General features: G+C 42.2%; 1 protein-coding gene across 1 annotated transcript; it reads left to right on the forward strand.

Annotated features, from left to right (window-relative positions):
* Positions 1 to 1,953: 1,953 nt before the first annotated feature.
* On the forward strand, positions 1,954 to 9,548 carry NMRK2 (nicotinamide riboside kinase 2). Its single transcript, XM_030219829.1, has 8 exons — positions 1,954 to 2,078; positions 3,378 to 3,468; positions 4,278 to 4,326; positions 4,480 to 4,636; positions 6,003 to 6,074; positions 6,388 to 6,494; positions 9,173 to 9,258; positions 9,337 to 9,548. Exons 1-7 carry the CDS (start codon positions 2,053 to 2,055, stop codon positions 9,256 to 9,258), a joined length of 588 nt encoding a protein of 195 aa, XP_030075689.1. The 5' UTR covers positions 1,954 to 2,052; the 3' UTR covers positions 9,337 to 9,548.
* The last annotated feature ends 12,163 nt before the right edge of the window (positions 9,549 to 21,711 follow it).

Here is a 21,711-nt window from a genome sequence, read left to right on the forward strand (position 1 = left end):
ATAAGAACAGAGCCCACGGGGTTGGGGCGGGGATGGGGACAGAACCTGCGGGATAGGGCGGGGATAGAGGAAGGGCCTGCGGGGACGGGACGAGGATGGAGACGGGGCCTGCAAGGATGGGGTGGGGACAGAAACAGTACCCACGGGACAGGGAGGGGATGGGGACAAAATTTATCCCTGTGTCATTCTCTAGTGCTTCATTAAGGATGTGTGGAGATCACACCATTGGTCTGACCCAATATGACTATTTTTATGTTCTTATGTATATACTTCTCATAGGGGCTCTTTTACTAAAGGTTTGGTGTGCACTGGAATTACTGCAGGAGCCTGGCGGTAGTTCCCTTCCCACCCCCAGTGTGCACCACTTCCGGTGCTACAAAAATATTTTCTATTTTTGTAGTGTCAGTGCTTACCTGGCGGTAATCGGTTACCTATTCATAAAATACTCCTTACAACATTAATTTCTTTAACTTATTTATTAAATAAATCCCATCTACCTACATGTTACCTCAATCCTCGGAACTCACAGTCACTCATTGCATTCACTCATAACACTCCGTTCTCTTCACTACGTGATCACATTATCACTTTAGTGAATTAATACAAAGACTTTCATTTGTTTATACAAAGCAGCATAATATCAAAAACATACGCTTCAATCATTTGCTATACCCGAATTTCCGTAATCATATTACTGCTCTTCAATACGCTACTCAGCGCAGGCAAAGAATTATGGAAACATTGTTCCCTTCTCTTGAGAACCCTGTTCATGAGGGTCACCACAGCCAGGGAAAGGCTACCGAGGCACCTTGCATATAAACATTCACTTGAACAAAAAGTTCTTTAAAATCCTCTGGATTCTTTATGACTCGTCTTTGTACTCCGCAGAGTCCAAGCGTTCTTACATTTTATCACTAATAGGAAGCAGTCAGGTCAGATTTGGGGTATTGGTTCCTCCTGATGAAGGAAACTTCCGAAATGCGGTCTCGCATAGAGGACCAGGACAAGTCATAAAGAATCCGGAGAATTTTAAAGAACTTTTTGTTCAAGTGAATGTTTATATACAAGGCGCCCTTGCTTTCATCATTTCCTGTCTGGCGGGACCCAGCCAATGGAAGTCTGCAGGGCTGGCACAGGCAGCAATAATTGAATCACTTAAGGTGCCAAGGACGCCTGTAAGGTACACCAGGGAGGGACGGGGTTCAGCAATGGGTGGACAGATGCTGGGATGCCGCGGAGGAGGAGAGATGTTGATGTGGGGTAGGTGAAAAAATCTATATTTAAAAAAATATCTCCAGGAGGGGGGCTGTGGAGTGCAATGCCATGGCATGGAAGGGCCCATCTAAGTTAGCTCTGGGCCCATCCAAAATACTACGCCACTGCTTTTACTGCAGCTTAGTAAAAGGACCCCTGTTAGTGAAAAATGGAGCTATGCACAATCAACAAGTTATATCAGTAGAAGCAATTCCAGCTATTTCACAGTAGAAAAAATATATATTTTAACTCATATTTATTGGAAAATATCTTCTACGTTAATTTTAATCTTGAACACGATTCACGAATTACAGACAGGCTCTGTAATAGAGTATCTACCATCAACATGGCAAATGCCAAATCAAGTTAAAATGCATGCTTGCGATTGTTCTGACTTTTGCCGCTTCCCAGGGGGGCAGAACTAAATGTCTCACTTGCACCTACCACACTATATATGACTAATTTAGGAAAGACGAGTAGTCCGGACCTTTAACTATCTATAGGGCTCCTGCTGACAAGAACAGGTGCACGGCTAACGCACATGCTCAGGACAGTGGGCGGAGCTCAAGGGATGGGGTGGGGGGAGCTTTCCCTGGATTGGTTGGCTAATGGCGCCGACCGATTATTATACAGCATGACCAATCCGAGCTGTCCTCGATATAGGTGGGCAGGGCTTCATATGACCAATAAATGAAAAGAAAAGGCCTTGCTTTTTCTCTGCCATCTCGGCTGTAAGTGCCCTCGAAAGAGCATTAGCCGCAGTATAATAAAGTAAAGCCCGTAACGAGGAGGGGGAAGATGAAGTACATCATCGGAATCGGAGGGTGAGTGAGAGCTTATGAGGATCCTTTTCATTCATTCATTCATTCATTCATTCATCCGTGAACTGTTACGCGAGCCTTATTGTGCAGGGAAAGTTCATTTAGTTAAACTGCAGGAGAAGTAACACAACGTGTAGCAGCCGCACAGTTTTCAGCTGCAGGAGTCCGCGGAGCTCCTCCAAACCATGCTAATATTAATCTTAAGATTATTTGGGGAGGGAGGGTTGATGGAAGTATTTTTTTCTTCTTGATATTATCATCCGGCAATGGTTTCTGCTCGGCTCTGATCCTTATTTATCAAGGTTTCTTATTTCATCCCTCCAAGGCTAGCCCAAACATTAGACAAACTAGGCGAGTGCCTAGGGCAGCAGATTCGGGGGGGGGGGGGGGGGGGGATAAAGATCCAGCTGCTCTCAAAGCAGCTTAATGGTACTTTTACTTTATCTGCAGGAAGACTGAGCAGTTTGTAAATAGTCCATTTGCCCTGTAAATGGCTTTTGGAAATTACTCTCATTATGCATCTTTATATATCTATATATAGATATGCACAACGCAACGTTTAGTATTAAAGTATGATGTCCAAATATGTTTGTACCCAATTGTTTCTGGAGCAGTGGTGTTGGGATGATCATGTTTGTTGAGTTTAATTATCACAGGTAGCACATTTTAAGACAAATGAGAGAAAGTATCTCGCATAATGAAGCTGTGGGATTTTTACCAGAGGATATGGTTAAGGTAGTAATCATAGCTAGGATTAAGCAAGTTCATGGAAGTCCATAAACCATTATTGCTGTCTAGATTTGGCAAGTCCCTGCTAATCGCTGACTGTGAGCAAAAGAAATAGACCAAATCCTTGCTATGTTAGGTCCTTGTGACCTGGATGGGCCACTATCAGGCAAGATGCTGGGGTAGATGGCTCTTTAGTCTAACCCTAGTATGGCACTTCTTCTAGTCTTAAGAGGGCATGTGCTTGCCCGTTGTATTCCTCATATGCTTGCTAGTTGTATGAAGTGGGTTGGAGAGACATTCACATGCAAGTGGTCTGGTGCTGGCTGGTTATTTCATAGAGTGGGCAGTCCTGGGAAGGTAAGCTGGCTCGCTGGTAAGTCCATACTGCACACGGTCTCCCTGTCACTCTGCTTTCTGTTTGATCCTGGCAGAGATCCATCTCCCCTCACCCCCTGCCCTCCCTTCAATACGTTCAGGCATACCAGCAATACTTCACATATCTTATTTCAGTTTCTATACTGCTCTTAATCTAATGCAATTTTCTGCAAATTTTGCTCAAAATTTTCTGTGTAGTGTCACCAATGGTGGAAAAACCACTTTGACCAAAAGGCTTCTCCAAAGTTTACCGGCCGGTTGTGTTGTGCATCAAGATGACTTTTACAAGGTAAGCAAACATTCTCATTTACTGTTGTGAAATTCAGACAGGCAGCCTTTTGCCCAAATGTTAAGCATAAAATCATTTGCACATTTGAACTTTGGGCCTTGGCTCCTCCTCCACGCATCCTCCTTAGCAAGTTTCTGTACAAAACGCATCCCAGTTTTGCTAAAACAACTTATCACTGTGTATAAGTTGTATTTTAATGTTTGATTAAGTCAAGTGTACATTCATGCGCATACCATGATAGCAATGAACTTTACATAATTATGTATTCATTTCTATTCTGCCTTTGTCCAAGATGGCAAAGGTGACTTACAAAAAAAATCAAAACATTCATACTAAAACAGACAAATCACATACAACTGAAATAAATACATCCCAAAAAATTCACATTTACTTCCATACTTCACAGTCCATCAGAACAAACTGTCATTAGCTGTCTCAACACATACCAAATGAGATCACTTTGGTACCCATCAAATTAGAGGTACCATTGACCTAAGCTTTTTCCATACCTTATTTTGCAATGTTAACCACTTAAGTGGATACTGTATGTAAAAGCTAAGGAGACAGGTACTGCTACTTCACTTCTCCTATCCCCTGTTATGCTGGGGTCATGCAATCAGTACTTAATTTTTTTGTAGCTGAAGATTTGAATCTAGTCAATAGTTCAAACAGTACAAGGGCAAATCCTTGCAGTGTCATTTTGTAAACTTACATTGACTGTGTATTGCTATAGCTCATGTTCAGGTTGTGATCAGAGCTATGGTTCCCTCTGCATTTGCAGCAGTGTTTTATTGCTCACTATATTTCAGCCACAAGATCAGATAGAAGTCGGGGAAGACGGCTTTAAACAGTGGGATGGTAAGACCGATGTTCACTATAGGAAGCAGTAAAGTATATCTTAAGTACTTATTTTTAACTATGTATCTGTTTAATGTTAATTTGTTTTAGTTTCAATGTCGTTAGATTTGCCATTTTTTTTGTAATGTCTTTCTCATTATCTCCTTTAAATAGTGATAACGGCCATTGACATGGACTCAATGGTGAATACTGTTAAAGCCTGGCTCGAAAACCCAGTGAAGTTTGCCCGGTCTCATGGCGTGAATGTTTCTTCAGACCCTGGAGAGACTCAAATATTAATCGTTGAGGGCTTCCTCCTCTACAATAATAAGTAATCTTTTCCATTTTCTATACACTTTAATGTTGGTTATAGTGCAATGTGGCTATGTCTAATACTTTGGTAATTATCTACCTGTAGTGCAGACATGTTGCCACAAGAAATAGGGGATCAATTAGTACTGGAAGAATATCAAATGTCAACCCCGATACCTTGTAGCTAATAAATGCAAAAAATAATATAATCCTAATAAGAAATTTTAGAAAATAATTTTTTGAAGTGCTCATAAAAGGTTGAGACTGCCACAGTCACTTACAGATATAGCTCATCAGTGTATAATCCTAGCACTCAAATGCAATTCTGATCAGTATTTTGTGACTATTGATCAGCTTTGCGTTTCAGTGCTAGGATTATACACTGAGCTATGTGCCCATAATCTAAGTGATTGTAACAGTCTCTCAGCCTTTTGCGAGCCCTTCAAAAACATTTTTCTAATTAAGATTATTCTTAAATGTTAACTGCAAGATATAGGTGTTGGCATATAGTGCAGGCATGGCTTAATATATCTACTTCTTTACATAGATCCATAACATATGACAGCAGATAATGGCCACAAGGTCAGTTTGGTTTGTTGTGTAATTCCTCTTGCTGCATCAGTTAAAAACATGCTAGGATTCAGGTCACTGCCTGCAACGGGGCTCTCTGTTCAGTTAGTATTGAATCATCCAGCTTTCCTCTTGCACCCTACTTCTCAACATTAAAGAGGAGGACATTCAGTGATCCAGAATGCTGATCTGCAGTGGTCTGAGCCATGGCCTAGTCTTTAGCAGGCAGAAGAAAAAAAAAAAGAACCTTTTGATAGTTCAGTCTTTGGTTGGACTCCATTGTGAAGGACCCAGCATGGAAAAAAAATATTCTTTAAAACAAATGCCGCTGAAGACACAAGTGATATTGTGCTGAGTAAGCACAAAGTCATTCTGTAATTTTAGTATTCTGTAGTGTTTGTACTCTGAAAGGTGACCCCCATAGTATTAATAAAGGGGAAAGAATGTCCAAGATGGAAGACAATTACCTTTTTGTTATAGGCACTCTTCTGTAACAGGGGAGAGATTGACTGACTACTGTTCCCTCTAAACTGAGCAGGAGTCCTCCACCTACAGTCCTGCCAGTAGATGGTGCTGTTTCACTATGTTTTCTATAGTGAGGGACAGGCAAGCTCTGCTGGACTCCAGAGAACCTGCCTGTCCCTTGCAATTGAAAACACAATATTGAAGCACTACCCGCCACTGGCAGCAATGCATTTTGGAGGACTCTTGCTCAGTTTAGAGGGAACAGTGAGAATGACCCTCAAGTATTACGCCACTGGAGAAGTGGGGTTGTTTGGGATGAGACTACACACAATTTTTTTCCCCCTCCCCAGAGCGATGGCTGACTTATGCACTCATCGATACTACATGACCATTCCAGCCTCTGAATGCAAGAAAAGAAGGAGGTAAGCAGACTACAGGCTTTCATTCTGCTTTCTAACAGGCTCTTGTTGTAAAGCAGATGCCCATATAACCGAGTACTGTTGTAGTAAGCAAAGCATAAAATGAGAGGTGGCAGTGTGGTTCGGAACCGAGATTTTAGAAACGACATGGAACAATCAGAAGTGCCTGTGTATAATCACATTAATTACAGTCCCTCATTGCTCAGTTAAAATAGTAATGGATTACACAAACTAACAGTTAAATGGGATTATTCCAGGTAGACATTAATTGGCATCCCTGCAATAGCGCTTGAATCTGAATTTTGTATTTTTACAGCTCGCGCAACTATACAATCCCTGATCCACCTGGTCTTTTTGAAGGACATGTCTGGCCTATGTACCTGAAACACAGGAAGGAAATGGAGGACAGCGGTGTTGAAGTGGGTAAGTTGTGACCTGGATAACTAGCAGGGGCTGCTTCCTGTTTAAAGGGAAACTGAAGTTTAGAATCCCTGGTAACTGATTGTACAGCCAGGTGCAATTTTCTTTGCCAGACCCATGGCCTCTGATTCCTGAACGAGTTTGGATGAATTAGGGCCTCCTAGCTGCAGTATTTTCATGGTGTGACACTGACATCTCACTGTTGTACTGAGCTCTGTTGCAGCAGGAAGACCTCTTACACCAAGTCACCTCAGACTTGTTGGCAGTGACACTTGTCTGGACCAATAAACCATGTTTCTTCTACTACTACTACTTATCATTTCTATAGTGCTACAAGGCATACGCAGCGCTGTACACCATACACAAAAAAGACAGTCCCTGCTCAAAGCGCTTACAATCTAGATAAGACAGAACAATTAAGGGTAAGGGAATAAAGAGGTGAGGATAAAAGGGTAGGGCAAGTGCGCAGTGGTTAGGAGTCAAAAGCAGTGGTAAAGAGGTGGGCTTTAAGTTTGGTCTTGAAAACGGCCAAAGAGGGGGCTCCCTTAAGAGGCCCTTAGTTCTGATAAGACCCCATGTAAAATCTGATAGCATTCTGCTCTGAAAATTGATAGTCTCATCATTCTCAGCAAATTACAATCAAAACATACATAATCCATAAACCTAAGCACCACTAAATAACAATAAAACTATAACACAAATAGACAATCACAGCATTGAACATTTCTCGGTCACCATGTTCCAACATTTTTTGTAAACATCTCCATTGCTACTGTAAGACTCCAAACATAGCATGCATCAGGAGCTCTATTTCATTCCATATTATAAGGAAAACAGAGTAGTGAGGGATACAGCAAACGGAGATACACAAGGAAGACCCTTATGGCCCTGATACTGAGACAGTGGGAGTTAGACTGGCTAACTCCCACTGTTGTTGGCGAAGCTGGAAATTTAAGGCTGGGGCCGTATCCGGCCACCAGCATTGAATTTCTGGGGGGGGGGGGGGGGGGGGGGGGGGGTTGGTGCCGCAAACATAGCCAGTTGTTGATATTCATCAGCTGACTAGCTGGGTTCTAGCAGCCAAAGGTAGACCCGAGTAAATAGCAGGTTTATCTGGCCGCTAAACTTAGCTTGTCAGCCGCTGAAAATCAGTAGTAACCGGCTATGTCACTCAATATAGCCAGTGACTGGGCTAGTTGCTGACCAGGATATTCAACGTGAGATGGCCAGCTATCTTCCACTAAATATCAGCAGATAGCCGACTTGAGGGTTTTAACTGGCCAGGTGCCATTCCTGGCTGGTTAAATACTTTTAAATATCAGGTGGTATGTGTTTTTGCAAGATGATATGCATCTGGAGTCATCTAATCCAGTGTTTCCCAAGCCAGTCCTGGAGTATCCCCTCACCAGGCAGGTTTTCGGGATATCCACATTGAATATGTATGTTATTTGCATGTAATAGTGTATGCAAATCAATTTCTTGCATATTGATCGTGGATATCCTGAAAACCTGACAGGGAAGGGGGTACTGTAGGACCGACTTGGGGAAACACTGAGCTAATCAAATGGTTTTTACACCCACGTTTAGAAGTGTACTTCGAAATGTAAAGATTCTAATCGGCATAAACCACAGGAGAAGCTTCGGCCATGTCAAATCATTTTACAAGCCATGACTATTGTAGTTGAGTTTGATATTGTGCACACTTTAGTGTTGGACCTATTAAATTACATTTTACATACAAGGTGATTATGTATTTCTGTTTGGTATTTCCCTCACTACTCTGTTTTCCTTGGAGGCCTGTGAGGCACATTTTCTTCTCTTCATTTTGTGCACTTATTCCATATTATAAGCCTGCTGAAATTAATTAAAAACAATGTTCTTTTTTAAAAATATCTCCAAATTCTGAATTTTTCTCAATTTAAGTGGGAACATCTAATAGAACTTTTGTTGATTTTCAGGACTCTAGATGCCTGGTAAATGTATCAAGTTGCTAAAATAATCACAGAAACTCTATGGGTCAAGATTTTAAATACCAAATATTTTAGGTTTAAATCTTTTTTTTTTTTTAATTGCCATAAAAATCCATGCAAACAGATGTAAAACTTCAAACAAGTCACAAGACAAATGCAACTAGAACATCCAACCTTCCAAGAATCGGCAATGAATATTTTCTCCCCCCCCCCCCCCCCCCCCGAACCCTAATCCCCTCTTAAATTCACTAATTAAGATATAACAATAATGCCATTACCTTCAAACCTCTGTACAAATTGCAGATAACACCCCTTCTGCTTACATACACATAGAATACATGCCCTGAATTAAGATCATACCCCCGTCTCCCCCCCTTCTCCATCTATTATGTATATAGAGTACCATATGATCTTGAAAGCATGACTGATCATATTCTTAACAAATCCGACCGTACATTGGCTATTCAATCCAATATTATATACATCATTGCTGTTCTGTTTCAGCCATTACTTTATCCTCTATTATAAATACTTTTGTACTGTATTAGTTATCATGATATGATATTTTAAATGTAATCCTCGGCTCTATCAGAATCCAATGCACTTGTTTTTAAAACTGAAAATTGCTCTTCTGTCCTAATAGTCTTCAAGGAACTGCCCAGTCTAGTTGGCTGAAATTGACAGTATTTAAGTGCAAAATTCCCATTTCAGTGTATCTGGATGGATTGAAACCCAGGGAAGAACTATTCAGTCAAGTGTATGAAGAAGTTCACAATAAGCTTCTAAACTGCTCATAGGTAAAACCCTCTTTCTGTTCTCCTAATATTGCTGACTCAGCCGACGGATAGGTACTAAATTTTTTTTTTCTTTTGCAGGATCTGTGGAACATGGACAGTCTGTGTCCATGGATGGATATGTAAATAGGTGGAGGGATTTTAACGCTAGAAAACAATTACAACTTTTTTTTGTATATAATAATTTGAGACATGAGGATTAATTCATTGTATCTCCTGTCATGTGCCATACCTTTGCTTGTCCAGACTGAAGCTGGCAGCTGCTCTAGAAGTAAAGTATCTTTTGTAATTTTTAATGTCTGCTGTCACTCCTTTCACAGTTTTACTACCAGGAAAGCAATTATCATACATCTGGAATAGAGTAGCCTAATATTTGCAGGGAAGCCAAAGTTCAAATTCCACTTCTGCTCTTTGAGATCTTGGGCCAGTCATTTTAGCCCTCCATTATCTCGGGTACAAACTTAGGGAACCTTTTACAAAGCAGCGGTAAGGCCAACGCGGGCTTACTGCTCACTAAAAGGGAAGTACTGCTGGGCTGCCCTCCTCCCAGTACATGCCATTTCTGGGGCTGCAAAAATATTTCAATTTTTGTAGCACCGTTGTGTATGTGGCAGTGATCAGGCAGTAGGCCGCTCGCTGCCCGTCCCAGTTACCGCTGTGAAAGAAGCGCAGCAGCGGCAGTCTGCAGATCACCTCCCTTCGGGCCTTCCCTCCCTGTGTCCTGCCCTCGCGCAAGTTACGTCAGACAAGGGTGGAACACAGGGAGGGGAGGCGATCTGCAGACTGCCACTGCTGCGCTTCTATCACACGGAGCGAGGTCGAGGTGAGGCGCTATGATTTGAATTCAGGGGGCCCAGCCTGGTGGTGGACGGAGGGGGGCGGTTGGAGGGGACTGTGGCGCCGAGCTCCCCCCCCCCCCCCCCCATCGGCAGCCCTGGCAAGTGCTTCACTTGATGCATGGCCATGACCTGCCTTGTACCCGCTGCGGTAGAAAGGGGGCCTCGGAGCACATCAAAAACACATGGCAACGCCAGCGCAGGCCCCCTTTTGCCACAGCTTTGTAAAAGGACCTCTTAGGCCTCTCTACTTAACTGCACTAGCCATTCCTGCATCAAATGTGACGCAGCTTATTCAGAATGATTGGGCTGCGGCATTACGCTGGGAATCACTAGCACGGTTTAGTAAAAGAGGCCGTTGGGTTATGAGCCCTCAGGGGACAGAAAAATATCCAATGTGGCTGAATGTAACTCACTTTGAGCTCCCCCCCCCCCCCCCCCCCTTCTCATCTTGTAAAGAAGAATCCTTAGGCTCATATCTACTGATATTCTCTGTAATACTCCTTACTAGCAAGCTTGGACTGAACCTGGTGGCATCTACAATAATATTAAGCAATGGGCCGGGAGCTAACACAGATAATGTTGGAGCTTTTCTTTACCCCTTTTTTTTTTTTTTGCAGGTACTTTTTATTATTTTTAAAGAATAAGAGAAATATCACAAAACTTGTTAAAAACAACATTTCCCATAGCAGCAGGTTCTACCCCTCCCCCCCTCCCTAGGCCTCTTAGCAAACATCCATCCAGAGAGGCAACGCTCCATCCACATGTTTCACCTAAATTCATGCAGTGGGTTTGAGTTGTAACTCCAAACGACCCTTATTACCATCTTAGTATTGCTTGAATATCATCAACTAAGAGCTACTGAAACAAAATGTTCTTTCCCTCTCACCCTATAAGTTAGCTAGTATTCTGTAAAAGACACCCTTGCTCGCACACAAATGCAGGTAATCCTATAACATCACAACTACTTTCTGGGAATACCTCTGACACACTTATTCGCAATGAATAAGAAACTGTGGAATTACTATCAACTCAAAAACACTTAAACCACATAAAGTGTTTTGAGTAATAGTACTCAAAGAAATTTCATATGAAACAATCAATGTAGATAAGTCTTCATAAAGAGTGGAAGAACAACCTCCAAACCCACTCTGGAAACTTCATTCTCACAGACGATAAGGGTGAAACTTCATAGGCATAAAACCTTTCACATGCATATTTTTCTGTCTCGAAGTAACTTAATAGTCAAAAAATAATCTTGACATTTTAAAATTTTTGATTTATCTGAGAAGTCTCTATATAGACCTCATTAGGGGCAGTGTCTTAAGGTGCCACTGGCTACGGGTTATTCGCAAGCAACCTCAGAGTGAGACAAGTTGGAAGATTTTTGGTCTTAAATACCCTGAAGCAGCTTTTCTTGCAAAATGCTGGCCATAGTCGGTGAGATCTTATGAAACTTACATGAGAATTCTATATAGACCATCGTAAGTCAAAAATGTAAAATTTCAAGATTTTTTTTGATTATTAAGTTACTTTATAAGAGAAATATGCATTTGGAAGATTTTTATGCCTATGACGTTTCACCCTTATCTGTGAGAATGAGTTTCCAGACTAGGTTCAGAGGCTTTGCCTTCTGCTCTTTATAGTTTTTTAATATATATTGTATGGATGAAGACTGGGATCTGCATAAATTGTTTTATGAAATTTCTTTGAACACTGTTACACATTTACAGTGGGTTGGTTTTTGTTTTTTAGTTTTTGAATGCTCCTCCCATGGCCACGCCCCCCTTTGGAGTTATGTGCTATGACATTTAGGCATGCATGTTTTACAATGAGGTGTGGTTCAGATCCACAGTTCACTCTTAATCACTGCCAATTAAGGGCTTGTTAATGGCAATAATAAATTGTTATTGCTTAATTTAGATCAGATGAAAAGCATTTGTTTAAACATGTCTGTTTTCCTTCTTCATGTTGCCTGTAGCACATAGAATTGCTGCCAATGGGTATTGTATACAGCAAAGATGGACATACATTTAGTAATGGAAACAAAGTGAGAATTTTTCCTATTGCTACAGCCTACCAACCCAACCACTGTAACTTACTATACCAAACTATCTGCTAACATCAGAGGATTCAAGCTGGAAACAGCTGAATGAAACAGTGTAATGATAAAGGAGATGGAACTCCTCTCATATGAGGAAAGGCTAAAGAGGGTTAGGGCTCTTTAGCTTGGAAGAGGGATGGCTGAGGGGGGATATACAAAATCCTGAGTGGGTGTAGAACGGGTAAAAGTGAATGGATTTTTCACTCTTTCAGAAAGTACAAAGACCAGGCAACACTCGATGAACTTACATGGAAATACTTTTAAAACAAATAGGAGGAAATATTTTTTCACTCAAAAGAATAGTTAAGCTGTAGAACTCTTTGGCGGAGGATATGGTAATAGCGGTTAGCATATCTGGGTTTTGAAAAAGGTTTGAACAATTTCCTGGAGGAAACGTCCATTGTTATTGAGATGGACATGGGGCAAGCCACTGCTTGCCCTGGGATTGGTAGCATGGGATGTTCCTACTAATTGGGTTTCTGCCAGGTACTTGAGAGCTGGATTGGCTGCTGTTGACAGCAGGTTACTGGGCTAGATGGACCATTGGGCTGACTCAGTATGGCTGTTCTTAGATATGATTTCTCAGGTCTCTGTCTCTACAACAGAAGTGTAGCAGTGTACTGCCTGCTAGAGACTGTGATGGTCAAAGCAGACCTCAGTTTCCATTAACTGCTCCTTAAACTTTGCCTATCATGCAGCTTCTGACCGGAGCTAGCTTAGAACAGCCTGTACATACAGTCACAGACTCACATTCATTCCCCTTCTGACGTTGAAGATCGGTCCTTATCTCAGCTGCTCCCTATAAGTTACATTGTACCAAAGAACTGGTATTAATGCTATCGTCTGTCTCTGTGGGCCTCTAAGTGGCAGGGGTGTAGCCAGATGGTCAATTTTGGATGGGCCTGAGCCCAAGGTGGGTGGGCATGGAATTTGGCCCTCCTCCAGTTTGCTCCTCTCTCCATCCCTCCCTGCCCACAAACCCCAAATATTAAATGTTTGAGCTGCTGGGGATCCCCAAACCCTGTCAGCTGAAGATTTCCTCCTCCTCCTCGAGCAGCTGGCAGCACTTGCCTCAAACTGATGCTGCTGCCAGCAGGCCATGCATGCTCAGTGCTTTTGCATATGCAAAAACTTATAAGTACATAAGTAATGCCATACTGGGAAAAGACCAAGGGTCCATCGAGCCCAGCATCTTGTCCACGACAGCGGCCAATCCAGGCCAAGGGCACCTGGCAAGCTTCCCAAACGTACAAACATTCTATACATGTTATTCCTGGGATTTTGGATTTTTCCAAGTCCGTTTAGTAGCGGTTTATGGACTTGTCCTTTAGGGAACCGTCCAACCCCTTTTTAAACTCTGCTAAGCTAACCGCCTTCACCACATTTTCCGGCAATGAATTCCAGAGTTTAATTACATGTTGGGTGAAGAAATATTTTCTCCAATTTGTTTTAAATTTACTACACTGTAGTTTAATCGCATGCCCCCTAGTCCTAGTATTTTTGGAAAGCGTGAACAGACACATGTGTAGAAGGGCTCGTCTCAGCATCAGCTCAAGACAAGAGCTGCTGGCTGACATTTGGAAGAGCGCTGGCTGCCCAAGTAAAGAAAATCTTCAGCTGGCAGGATTTGGAGATCCCCACCACTCACAGCAAGAGTGTCACAATTTTGGGTGGGCCTGAGTCCAAAGTGGGTGGGCCCAGGCCCACCTGTGGCTACGCCACTGCTAAGTGGTAGATAAAGTGGTTAACTGCTGCTATTTCTTCAATATTGCTTTTGTATTTATTTATTGTTTTTTTTAACTGCCTTTATGAAGAGATTCACCCAAGGTAGTGTATAGCAGGTACAGCTAGACAAATACAATTTTGTTAACAGCATAACAATAGTAAAGTGACCAAATATAAGCGTGAACAACAATCAATGAGGTAAACTTGGAAATGGGAAACTGAATCCTAGTGATGAACTAAAATGATACAGTATCAGAAACATAAACATTTAATACCATTGTAAAACAATCGTATAACAAAAATATGAATGTCATCAGGGTACAAATGATACATCCTAACTGGCAGCATGGAAGAGCATTTATATAACAGATAATAATCCAGTTTAAATTAGCTTAGAGACAGCGGCGTACCAAGGGCAGGGCGGTGGGGGCGGTCTGCCCCGGGTGCAGGCCACTGGAGGGGTGCAAAGAGCAGCCGCGCGGCTCTCTGCTCCGCTGGTTCCCTGCTCCCTCTGCCCTGGAACAGGTTACTTCCTGTTCTGGGGCAGAGGGAGCAGGGAGCCAGCGGAGCCAAGAGCCGCGCGGCTGCTCCCAGCAGGCAAGAATGCACCTTGGGGGGGATCATCTCGCCAGGGGGGGATGTTGTGCTGCACCCGGGGTGGGGGGGGGTGCGCATTGGCGATCTGCCCCGGGTGGCAGCCGACCTAGGATCGTCACTGCTTAGAGATCTTCTGCTGGATTCTATATAATGCACCTAGCGATCAATGGAAGCAAAACCCAGACTGGATGAATGTGTCTTCTTTTTGCTGGAGCCATATGGTAACCCTACCGAGGGTAAATATTCAGCCGATGATGGTGAGCCTTTTGCTGACTGCTGCCAGGGTTATTGCCGGATATTCAACGCAGGGCCATGTCCGGATTTCGGCACTGGCTATCCAGTTTATGCAGTGCCGGCTAACACATGGCCAGTTAAGTTGATATTCAGAACATAACCAGCCAAGGGTTGCTGGGTAAAGATAGGACTGTGTTTTAAGCGTCCCATTTATGCGGTTACCCTGGCTGGTTAAGTGCTAAGTATCGGCAATTTCTAGCCAAGTGCTGACTCTGCCCCCAGAATGCCCCTAAAATAGCAGGCTTTCACTTAGATACTAACCACTCATTTTCAGCTGTGATAACTGCTTAATTGCCGCTGCAAATTAGCAGATAGCTCTGAACAAGCAATTTAAGTGGTCAGTGGCCACTTCGAGTCGGTTAAATCATTTTGAATATTGATCAGAGAGGTTCTAATCATAAGAATTGTCATATTGGGTCAGACTAAAGATCCATCTAGCCCAGTAGCCTGCTTTCAACAGTAGCCAGTCCAGGTCACAAGTACCTGGCAGGATCCCAAGGAGTAACAAGATTCCATGCTACCGACCCCAGCGATGAGCAGTAACTTTCCCTGGGGTCTTAGGCTCTATATAGTCAGTCACACCTCTCTCATATCAGAGTCTACAGTGGCTACTGTCCTCTGAAGAAATCAGGTAGGGGATTAGGAATCCAGGAGCAAGTGTGGGATCGTATGTCTTGCCAGAGCTGGGACATGAAAAGTTTATCATGCCAGCAGCCCTACGAGCCTCTCATACCACAGGGACTTATGCAATACTGAGGGATTCCTCTGTGCTGTCTGGGCAATGAGGCATAAATCTCTCTTTAGGTTAAAAACAAGCTTTTTTTCTATCTCCTACAGATCTAGAGCGAGCCCTGAACGTATTAGTATGTTGGTGTACTTGCAACGTCATATTCCACCGGTTTGCAAAGTCAAATGACAAGACCATTCTTCTCATATAGCAGATTAATCAGGGCTTTTTTTTGAGGGGGTACTTGGGGGTACTGAGTACTGGCACCTTTTCCATTGTCTGCTAAAATTGACCCATGGTCCCCAAGTTTTAATAAAAGAGCTCAGGCTCTACGCACCTTGCCTTTGATTCTGTGACTGGTTGCAGGGGGCCTGGCTATTGTGGGGTGGGTCCCTCAGTGGTCACCCCACCCCTGAAGAGTGGCCTGGCATTTGAGTACTGGCATCTTTTTTGCTAGAAAAAATGCACTGAGATTAATATTCTTATTACGTGGTAGTCCATATCGCTAATAGGAAGGAAAATATTTGAAGTGGCAGCAAGAACATCTTGGCTACCTGAGCAACTTAGGAGACAGCAAGCTTTAAAGCCAAAAAGGAACTCTGATGGCAGGTCTGCAGCACGTGGGGTGACAGGCCCAACAAGGATGATTGCTGTTGGCTGAATCAGAGCCATGATCGTAGGGGTTTGGAAAAGAGAGCTGATGTGTGTGCTGTTGGCTGAATCAGAGCCATGATCGTAGGGGTTTGGAAAAGAGAACTGATGTGTGTGGTTCCTGGCTAATGACCATCACTGCAATGATGGGCTAAAGCAGCTAGTGGGGTAAGGGGAGGAATACAATAAGACAAAAGCCCAGCTAACTGTGAAAAAAAGGTTTATTCCTGGAAGCAGACCTTGAAAAGGAAGAGGTAAAAGGTGGAACCTCCATGTCTACACTGCAAAATGTGGAACTCATGGCCACTGGATGAGGTGTAGGCTAACATTGTGATGGGATTCTAAAAGACACAGGGGAAGCATATGGAGGAGAAGCTGGGGAGAGGCAAACACAGCAGGCCAGGAGGTGCAATTCTGGTCACCGTATCTCAAAAAAAGATGTAAGTAACCTATGGAAGTTTGTAAGTCTAGCTGTGACTCTATTTTTGGGGAACTAGTTTTGAATTCTTAAGAACATCAGCTGTTCTGGTATTACTAACACGTCCACCCCCTTCCTCCAGCATAGATGCTTGTACCATCAAAGTAATGCACAAGGAACAAACATGCTTTTCATTCAGGTGAAGCATGCCATCATAAATCTAATACAGAAATGGCTGTTTGCCTGGGAATGTTAGCAAACATTTCTTATTTGTTTATATTTCACAGGCCTGTTTATGTCAGCCATAATCATTTCCACTTGGAAAACTACACTTGTCCCGCTGGAGACTCGCTGGCTATTCACTAATGCTGGAAACATGCAACCTTCCAGCTTCTAGTGGTCATAGTTTCAGGGACAGACTAAAAGTCCATAAAACCCAGTATCCTGTTTCCAAAAGTGGCCAATCCAGGTCCAAGTAGCTGGCAAGATCTAGAAATAAGAAATGGATTTTCCATCTTAATAATGGCTTATAGACTTTTTTAAAGAAATTGTCCAAACCTTTTTTTAAACCCTGTGAAGCTAACTGCGTTTACCATATTCTCTGGCAATGAATCCCAGAGTTTAATTACACATTGAAAGAATAAATATTTTATCTGGTTCCACTCCACTCCACTCTGTATTTATAGACCTCTATCATATCCCCCCTCAGCCGTCTCTTGTCCAAGCTGAAGAGCCCTAGCTGCTTTAGCTTTTCCTCATAGGGAAGTCATCCCACCCCCTTTATCATTTTCGTCACTCTTCTCTATACCTTTTCTAATTCCACTATTGGACTCATTTTCAAAAGAGAAAAATGTCCAAAAAGTGGCATAAATCTACATTTGGATGTTTTTCTCCTATTTAGTTGCTTTCGTTACTATATTTGTTAATTTTCTATAATTATTATACACTGCTGTATTATGTTTTGATGTATTAACTTTGTTAGCCACATTGAGCCCGCACTAGCTGGGAAAATGTGGGATATAAGTGAACCAAATAAAATAAATAAATTGGTATTTTCAAAAACAATTTTAGGTGTTTTTCTATGAAGTCCGTCAGAAGTGCATTTAAATCACAAGGGGGTATGTTAAGGGCATGTTAAGGGCAGGATATAGGCGTTCCTAACACTTGGATGTTTTTTTCAGCAATAATGAAACAAAACAAAACCGTCCAGGACTAAAACTAAGACGTTTTGAGCTAGACCTGTTTTTATAATGAATAAGGCAGAAAAGGTGCCCTAAATGACCACTGGAGGGATCAGGGATGACCTCCCCTTACTCCCCCAGTGGTCACTGACCCCTTCCCACCCCCTGAAAAATGTGATTAAAAACATTACATATCAGCCTCTATGCTAACCTCAGATATAATACTCAGGTCCATTAGAGCAGCATTCAGGTCCCGGGAGTAGTCTAGTGGTGGGTGCAGTGCATTGCAGACAGGTGGACCCAGGCCCATACCTCCCCCTACCTGTAACACTTGTGGTGGAAAGTGTGAGCCCTCCAAAACTCACCAGAAACCCTCTGTACCCACTTATAGGTGCCCCCTTCACCCATAAGGGATATTGTAGTGGTGTCCAGTTGGGGATAGTGGGTTTTGTGTGTGTGGGGGGGGGGGGCTCAGCAGATAAGATAAGGGAGCAATGGTAAGATGTGTACCTGGGAGCATTTATTCAAAGTCCACTGCAGTGCCCCCTACGGTGCCCCATTGCTCTCCTGGGATGTCTGTGTGGCCAGTCTACTAAGAATGCTGTCTCCTCCTACATCCCAATGGCTTGATTTTGTGCATTTTTCACTTGGACCAAAAGGATAAATGCACAGAGCACAAAAACATCGAGCAAATAGCCATTTTTGAAAAAAAAAAAAAAAAAAAAAAAGATAGATGTTTCTCTCTTTTGAAAATGGCTATATTCCCCACTTCAATTTTGGATGTTTTTAGCAAAACATCCAAAGCTGGACATAGACATCATATCGAAAATGCCCCTCCACATAACTTTTTAAGTATAAGTGCTTTGAAAATACATCTCATACACATGTGCCTCGACCTGGGCTCAAGGGCTCATGACAAGATTAACAGTGGTAAAGTCTGAGACCCAAAATAGACACGCGGCAATTTTCATTTTGTCGCACGTCCATTTTTGGCAAAAATTTTTAAAAGGCCATTTTTACAGGTGCGCTGAAAAATGATTCCGTGCACACCCAAAACCCGAGCCTACACTATCGCAGGCCATTTTTCAACACACCTTAGTAAAAGGACCCCGTAGTGCAATCTCTGATTCTGAATTTATTAGATTATTGTAATATAATCTACCTGGGAATTCCTAAACAACTGCTAAAGAAACTTCATACCATCCAGAACATGACACTGCGACTTATCTATTTTCTGAAAAAATATGATAGTGTCTCCCAGTATTATAGACAGCTTCATTGGCTTCCTGTACCTGCCAGGATCTGGTTTAAATTTTTGGTTTTATTCATAAAATAGTGTATGGTTCAGCAGCATCATATTTTGGGATCATTTTGCTTTCTTACACAAATCCAGAGGTACTAGGATTTCTGCTCTTTTTACTTTTCCATCCATACTTAATTTAAAAAGGACTAAGTTACTTGATATTCTGCTTTCTTACCAGGCAGCACATCTGGATATATATGTTCAAAAATGAATATTTCAGATGACTGACTCTAATTGATTCTAGAAATATCTGAAAACCTACCTGTTTAGGAAATTCGTACTGAATTGTAATAATTCATACGTTGTTCTTTTATAGTTAGGTTTTATCTGTTTTGTATTTCCTGGAAATGACCAGCTTCTTTTATGTAATCTGCATTGAATAGAAAGGTATATGGTGGAATATAAGTTTTATTGTTATGTGATGTTAGGTGATCTTCACAAAAACTGAGACAAGGGATTTGCCTCAGTGTTAGTACTGCTAGATTTCTCAGCAGGTTTTAACACTGTGGACCACAATATTATGCTAGCATGACTGGCAGAAACAGGTATCAGTGGAACAGTACTTGCCTGGTTCAGATTCTATCTATCAGACAGGCAACAGCCCATAGTGTTCAGCAGCACCTCATCACAACCATGGGCACTGGCCTGTGGGGTACCACAAGGATCGATACTGTTACCTATTCTATATTCAATATCTACTTCAAGCCACTAACTGAGCTGATTCAGTCAATGGACACTCGGTTCTACATCTATGTGGATGATGTGCAGCTACTCATACCAATTGAACCTGACTTACCCACAGCCCTGAATAAACTAACTACCTGTCTAACTTCAGTTCAAGAATGGGCTAAAAACAACAAACTTTGCCTGAACCCAAGTAAAACCAAGCTTCTCTGGGTCCCTAACACAAGTGGACACATACCTGACATCAAAATCTCTTTTGGGAAATATGAACCTCCCTCAAATCACAAGTCAGGAACATTGGAATACAGTTCGATTCAACACATACTTTGTTCCCCCAAATTCTAGCAACCTTCAAGAGCAGCTTCTATCACTTGCGACAACTACGCTGCCTGTCTCCTTACATTGAGAAAGCAACATCAAGACTGGATTATTGTAATGCACTCTACACTGGTCGGACTACAAAGGGTTTGCACCAGCTCCAATTGATTCAGAATGCAACAGTAAGACTAAAAGAAAGTTGTAAGTGATGTGACCACATCACACCATTTTTGCATAAATGTCACTGGCTACCAGTACCATATAGAGACAAATTTAAAACTCTCTGTTTGACCTTCAAGGCCCTTAAAGGAAATGGCCCAGAATACTTGAAGAACAAGATCTCCCTCTACATACCTTCAAGGTCACTAAAGTCCTCTCAAGGAGTTTCCCTAACCACACCCTCTCCAAAGGACATCACACAATGTGATACCCGCAAGCGTTCATTCTCTGGAGTAGCCCCCACGCTCTGGAATGAAATCCATGAAAGGCTTCGCTTAACACAAGATTATCTCTGCTTAAGGAAGCAGGTGAAAGCTTGGCTCTTCAACCAGGCCTTTAATGGAAGAAATAAATGACACCGGCTGCACATACTGTAGCAGGACATGTTTATCCACTCCTACCCTAGTGTTCAAGTACCTTTCTGACCTCATTTGCAACTCTCTTTAACTAGTCCCTTATTTTCTTACTCCTGTTACTCTATCTTATCTATTAGTTCCATCTTTGCTTACACCCTATGCTGTCTACTAAAATGTTTTATTGTGTATTGAGTTGACATGTAGCTTACTCTGCCATACTTTGTACTGTTGTTTGAATATTTTTACTGCTGTAATTGTCTATTGTTTATGTTTGACTTATTCTTGCTGTACACTGCCTTGAGTGAATTCCTTCAAAAAAGTGATAAATAAATCCTAATAAATAAATACATAAAACATTATGAGTTCCATGGACAATTAACTCTTGCTTTCAATGATTGCTTATTAGGAAGTAAACCTTATTCATTATTATTAATAGAAATCAAGATGGAATGAGATGGTACAGCACACTTCCATATTAACAGCATCTTGTGGTTGGGACCTTTTTATCCCACCATAACTGTGAGAGAGCAGGCTGAATAGCTCACCAGTGCCTGCCCCTTACCAACAGGGAGTACAGTATGTGAGTCAAGCTGTTTTGTATGGATTTCTGTGCATCCGCTTATTGTGAGGAAGCTGAAATGAATACTTTGGACAGCGATATCAAGGGAATCCAGCTAGATCAGGCTGGGAGCTGGGCTATTCTGGGATTGTCCCTGATTGATGCTCTTCAGCGAGCATCAGATTCCTTGGAGTTGTGAGCAGGGAAACTAGCAGAGCAAATGTCACATGGTAATAGGCCTTTGACCCCATCATGGAGAAACATAAGCATGAATATTCCTGGTATGTAAATGCAACAGGCCTAAAATGTGTTGTGTGTCCAATGGAATCTAAACATGAAAAATTAGAGAATTTTATTCATTCTTCCCCTAGAGAGCAAGAGAGAAAGTGTAGCTAGATCTAATATCCTCAGCCAGAGGAAATGCAGTTCAGTTCTGATAATAGGTAGGTTGGAGGCACCAAGGCACTAGACTCTAAGGATATGG

Source organism: Microcaecilia unicolor, chromosome 11, assembly GCF_901765095.1.
Source record: "Microcaecilia unicolor chromosome 11, aMicUni1.1, whole genome shotgun sequence".
NCBI lineage: Eukaryota > Metazoa > Chordata > Amphibia > Gymnophiona > Siphonopidae > Microcaecilia > Microcaecilia unicolor.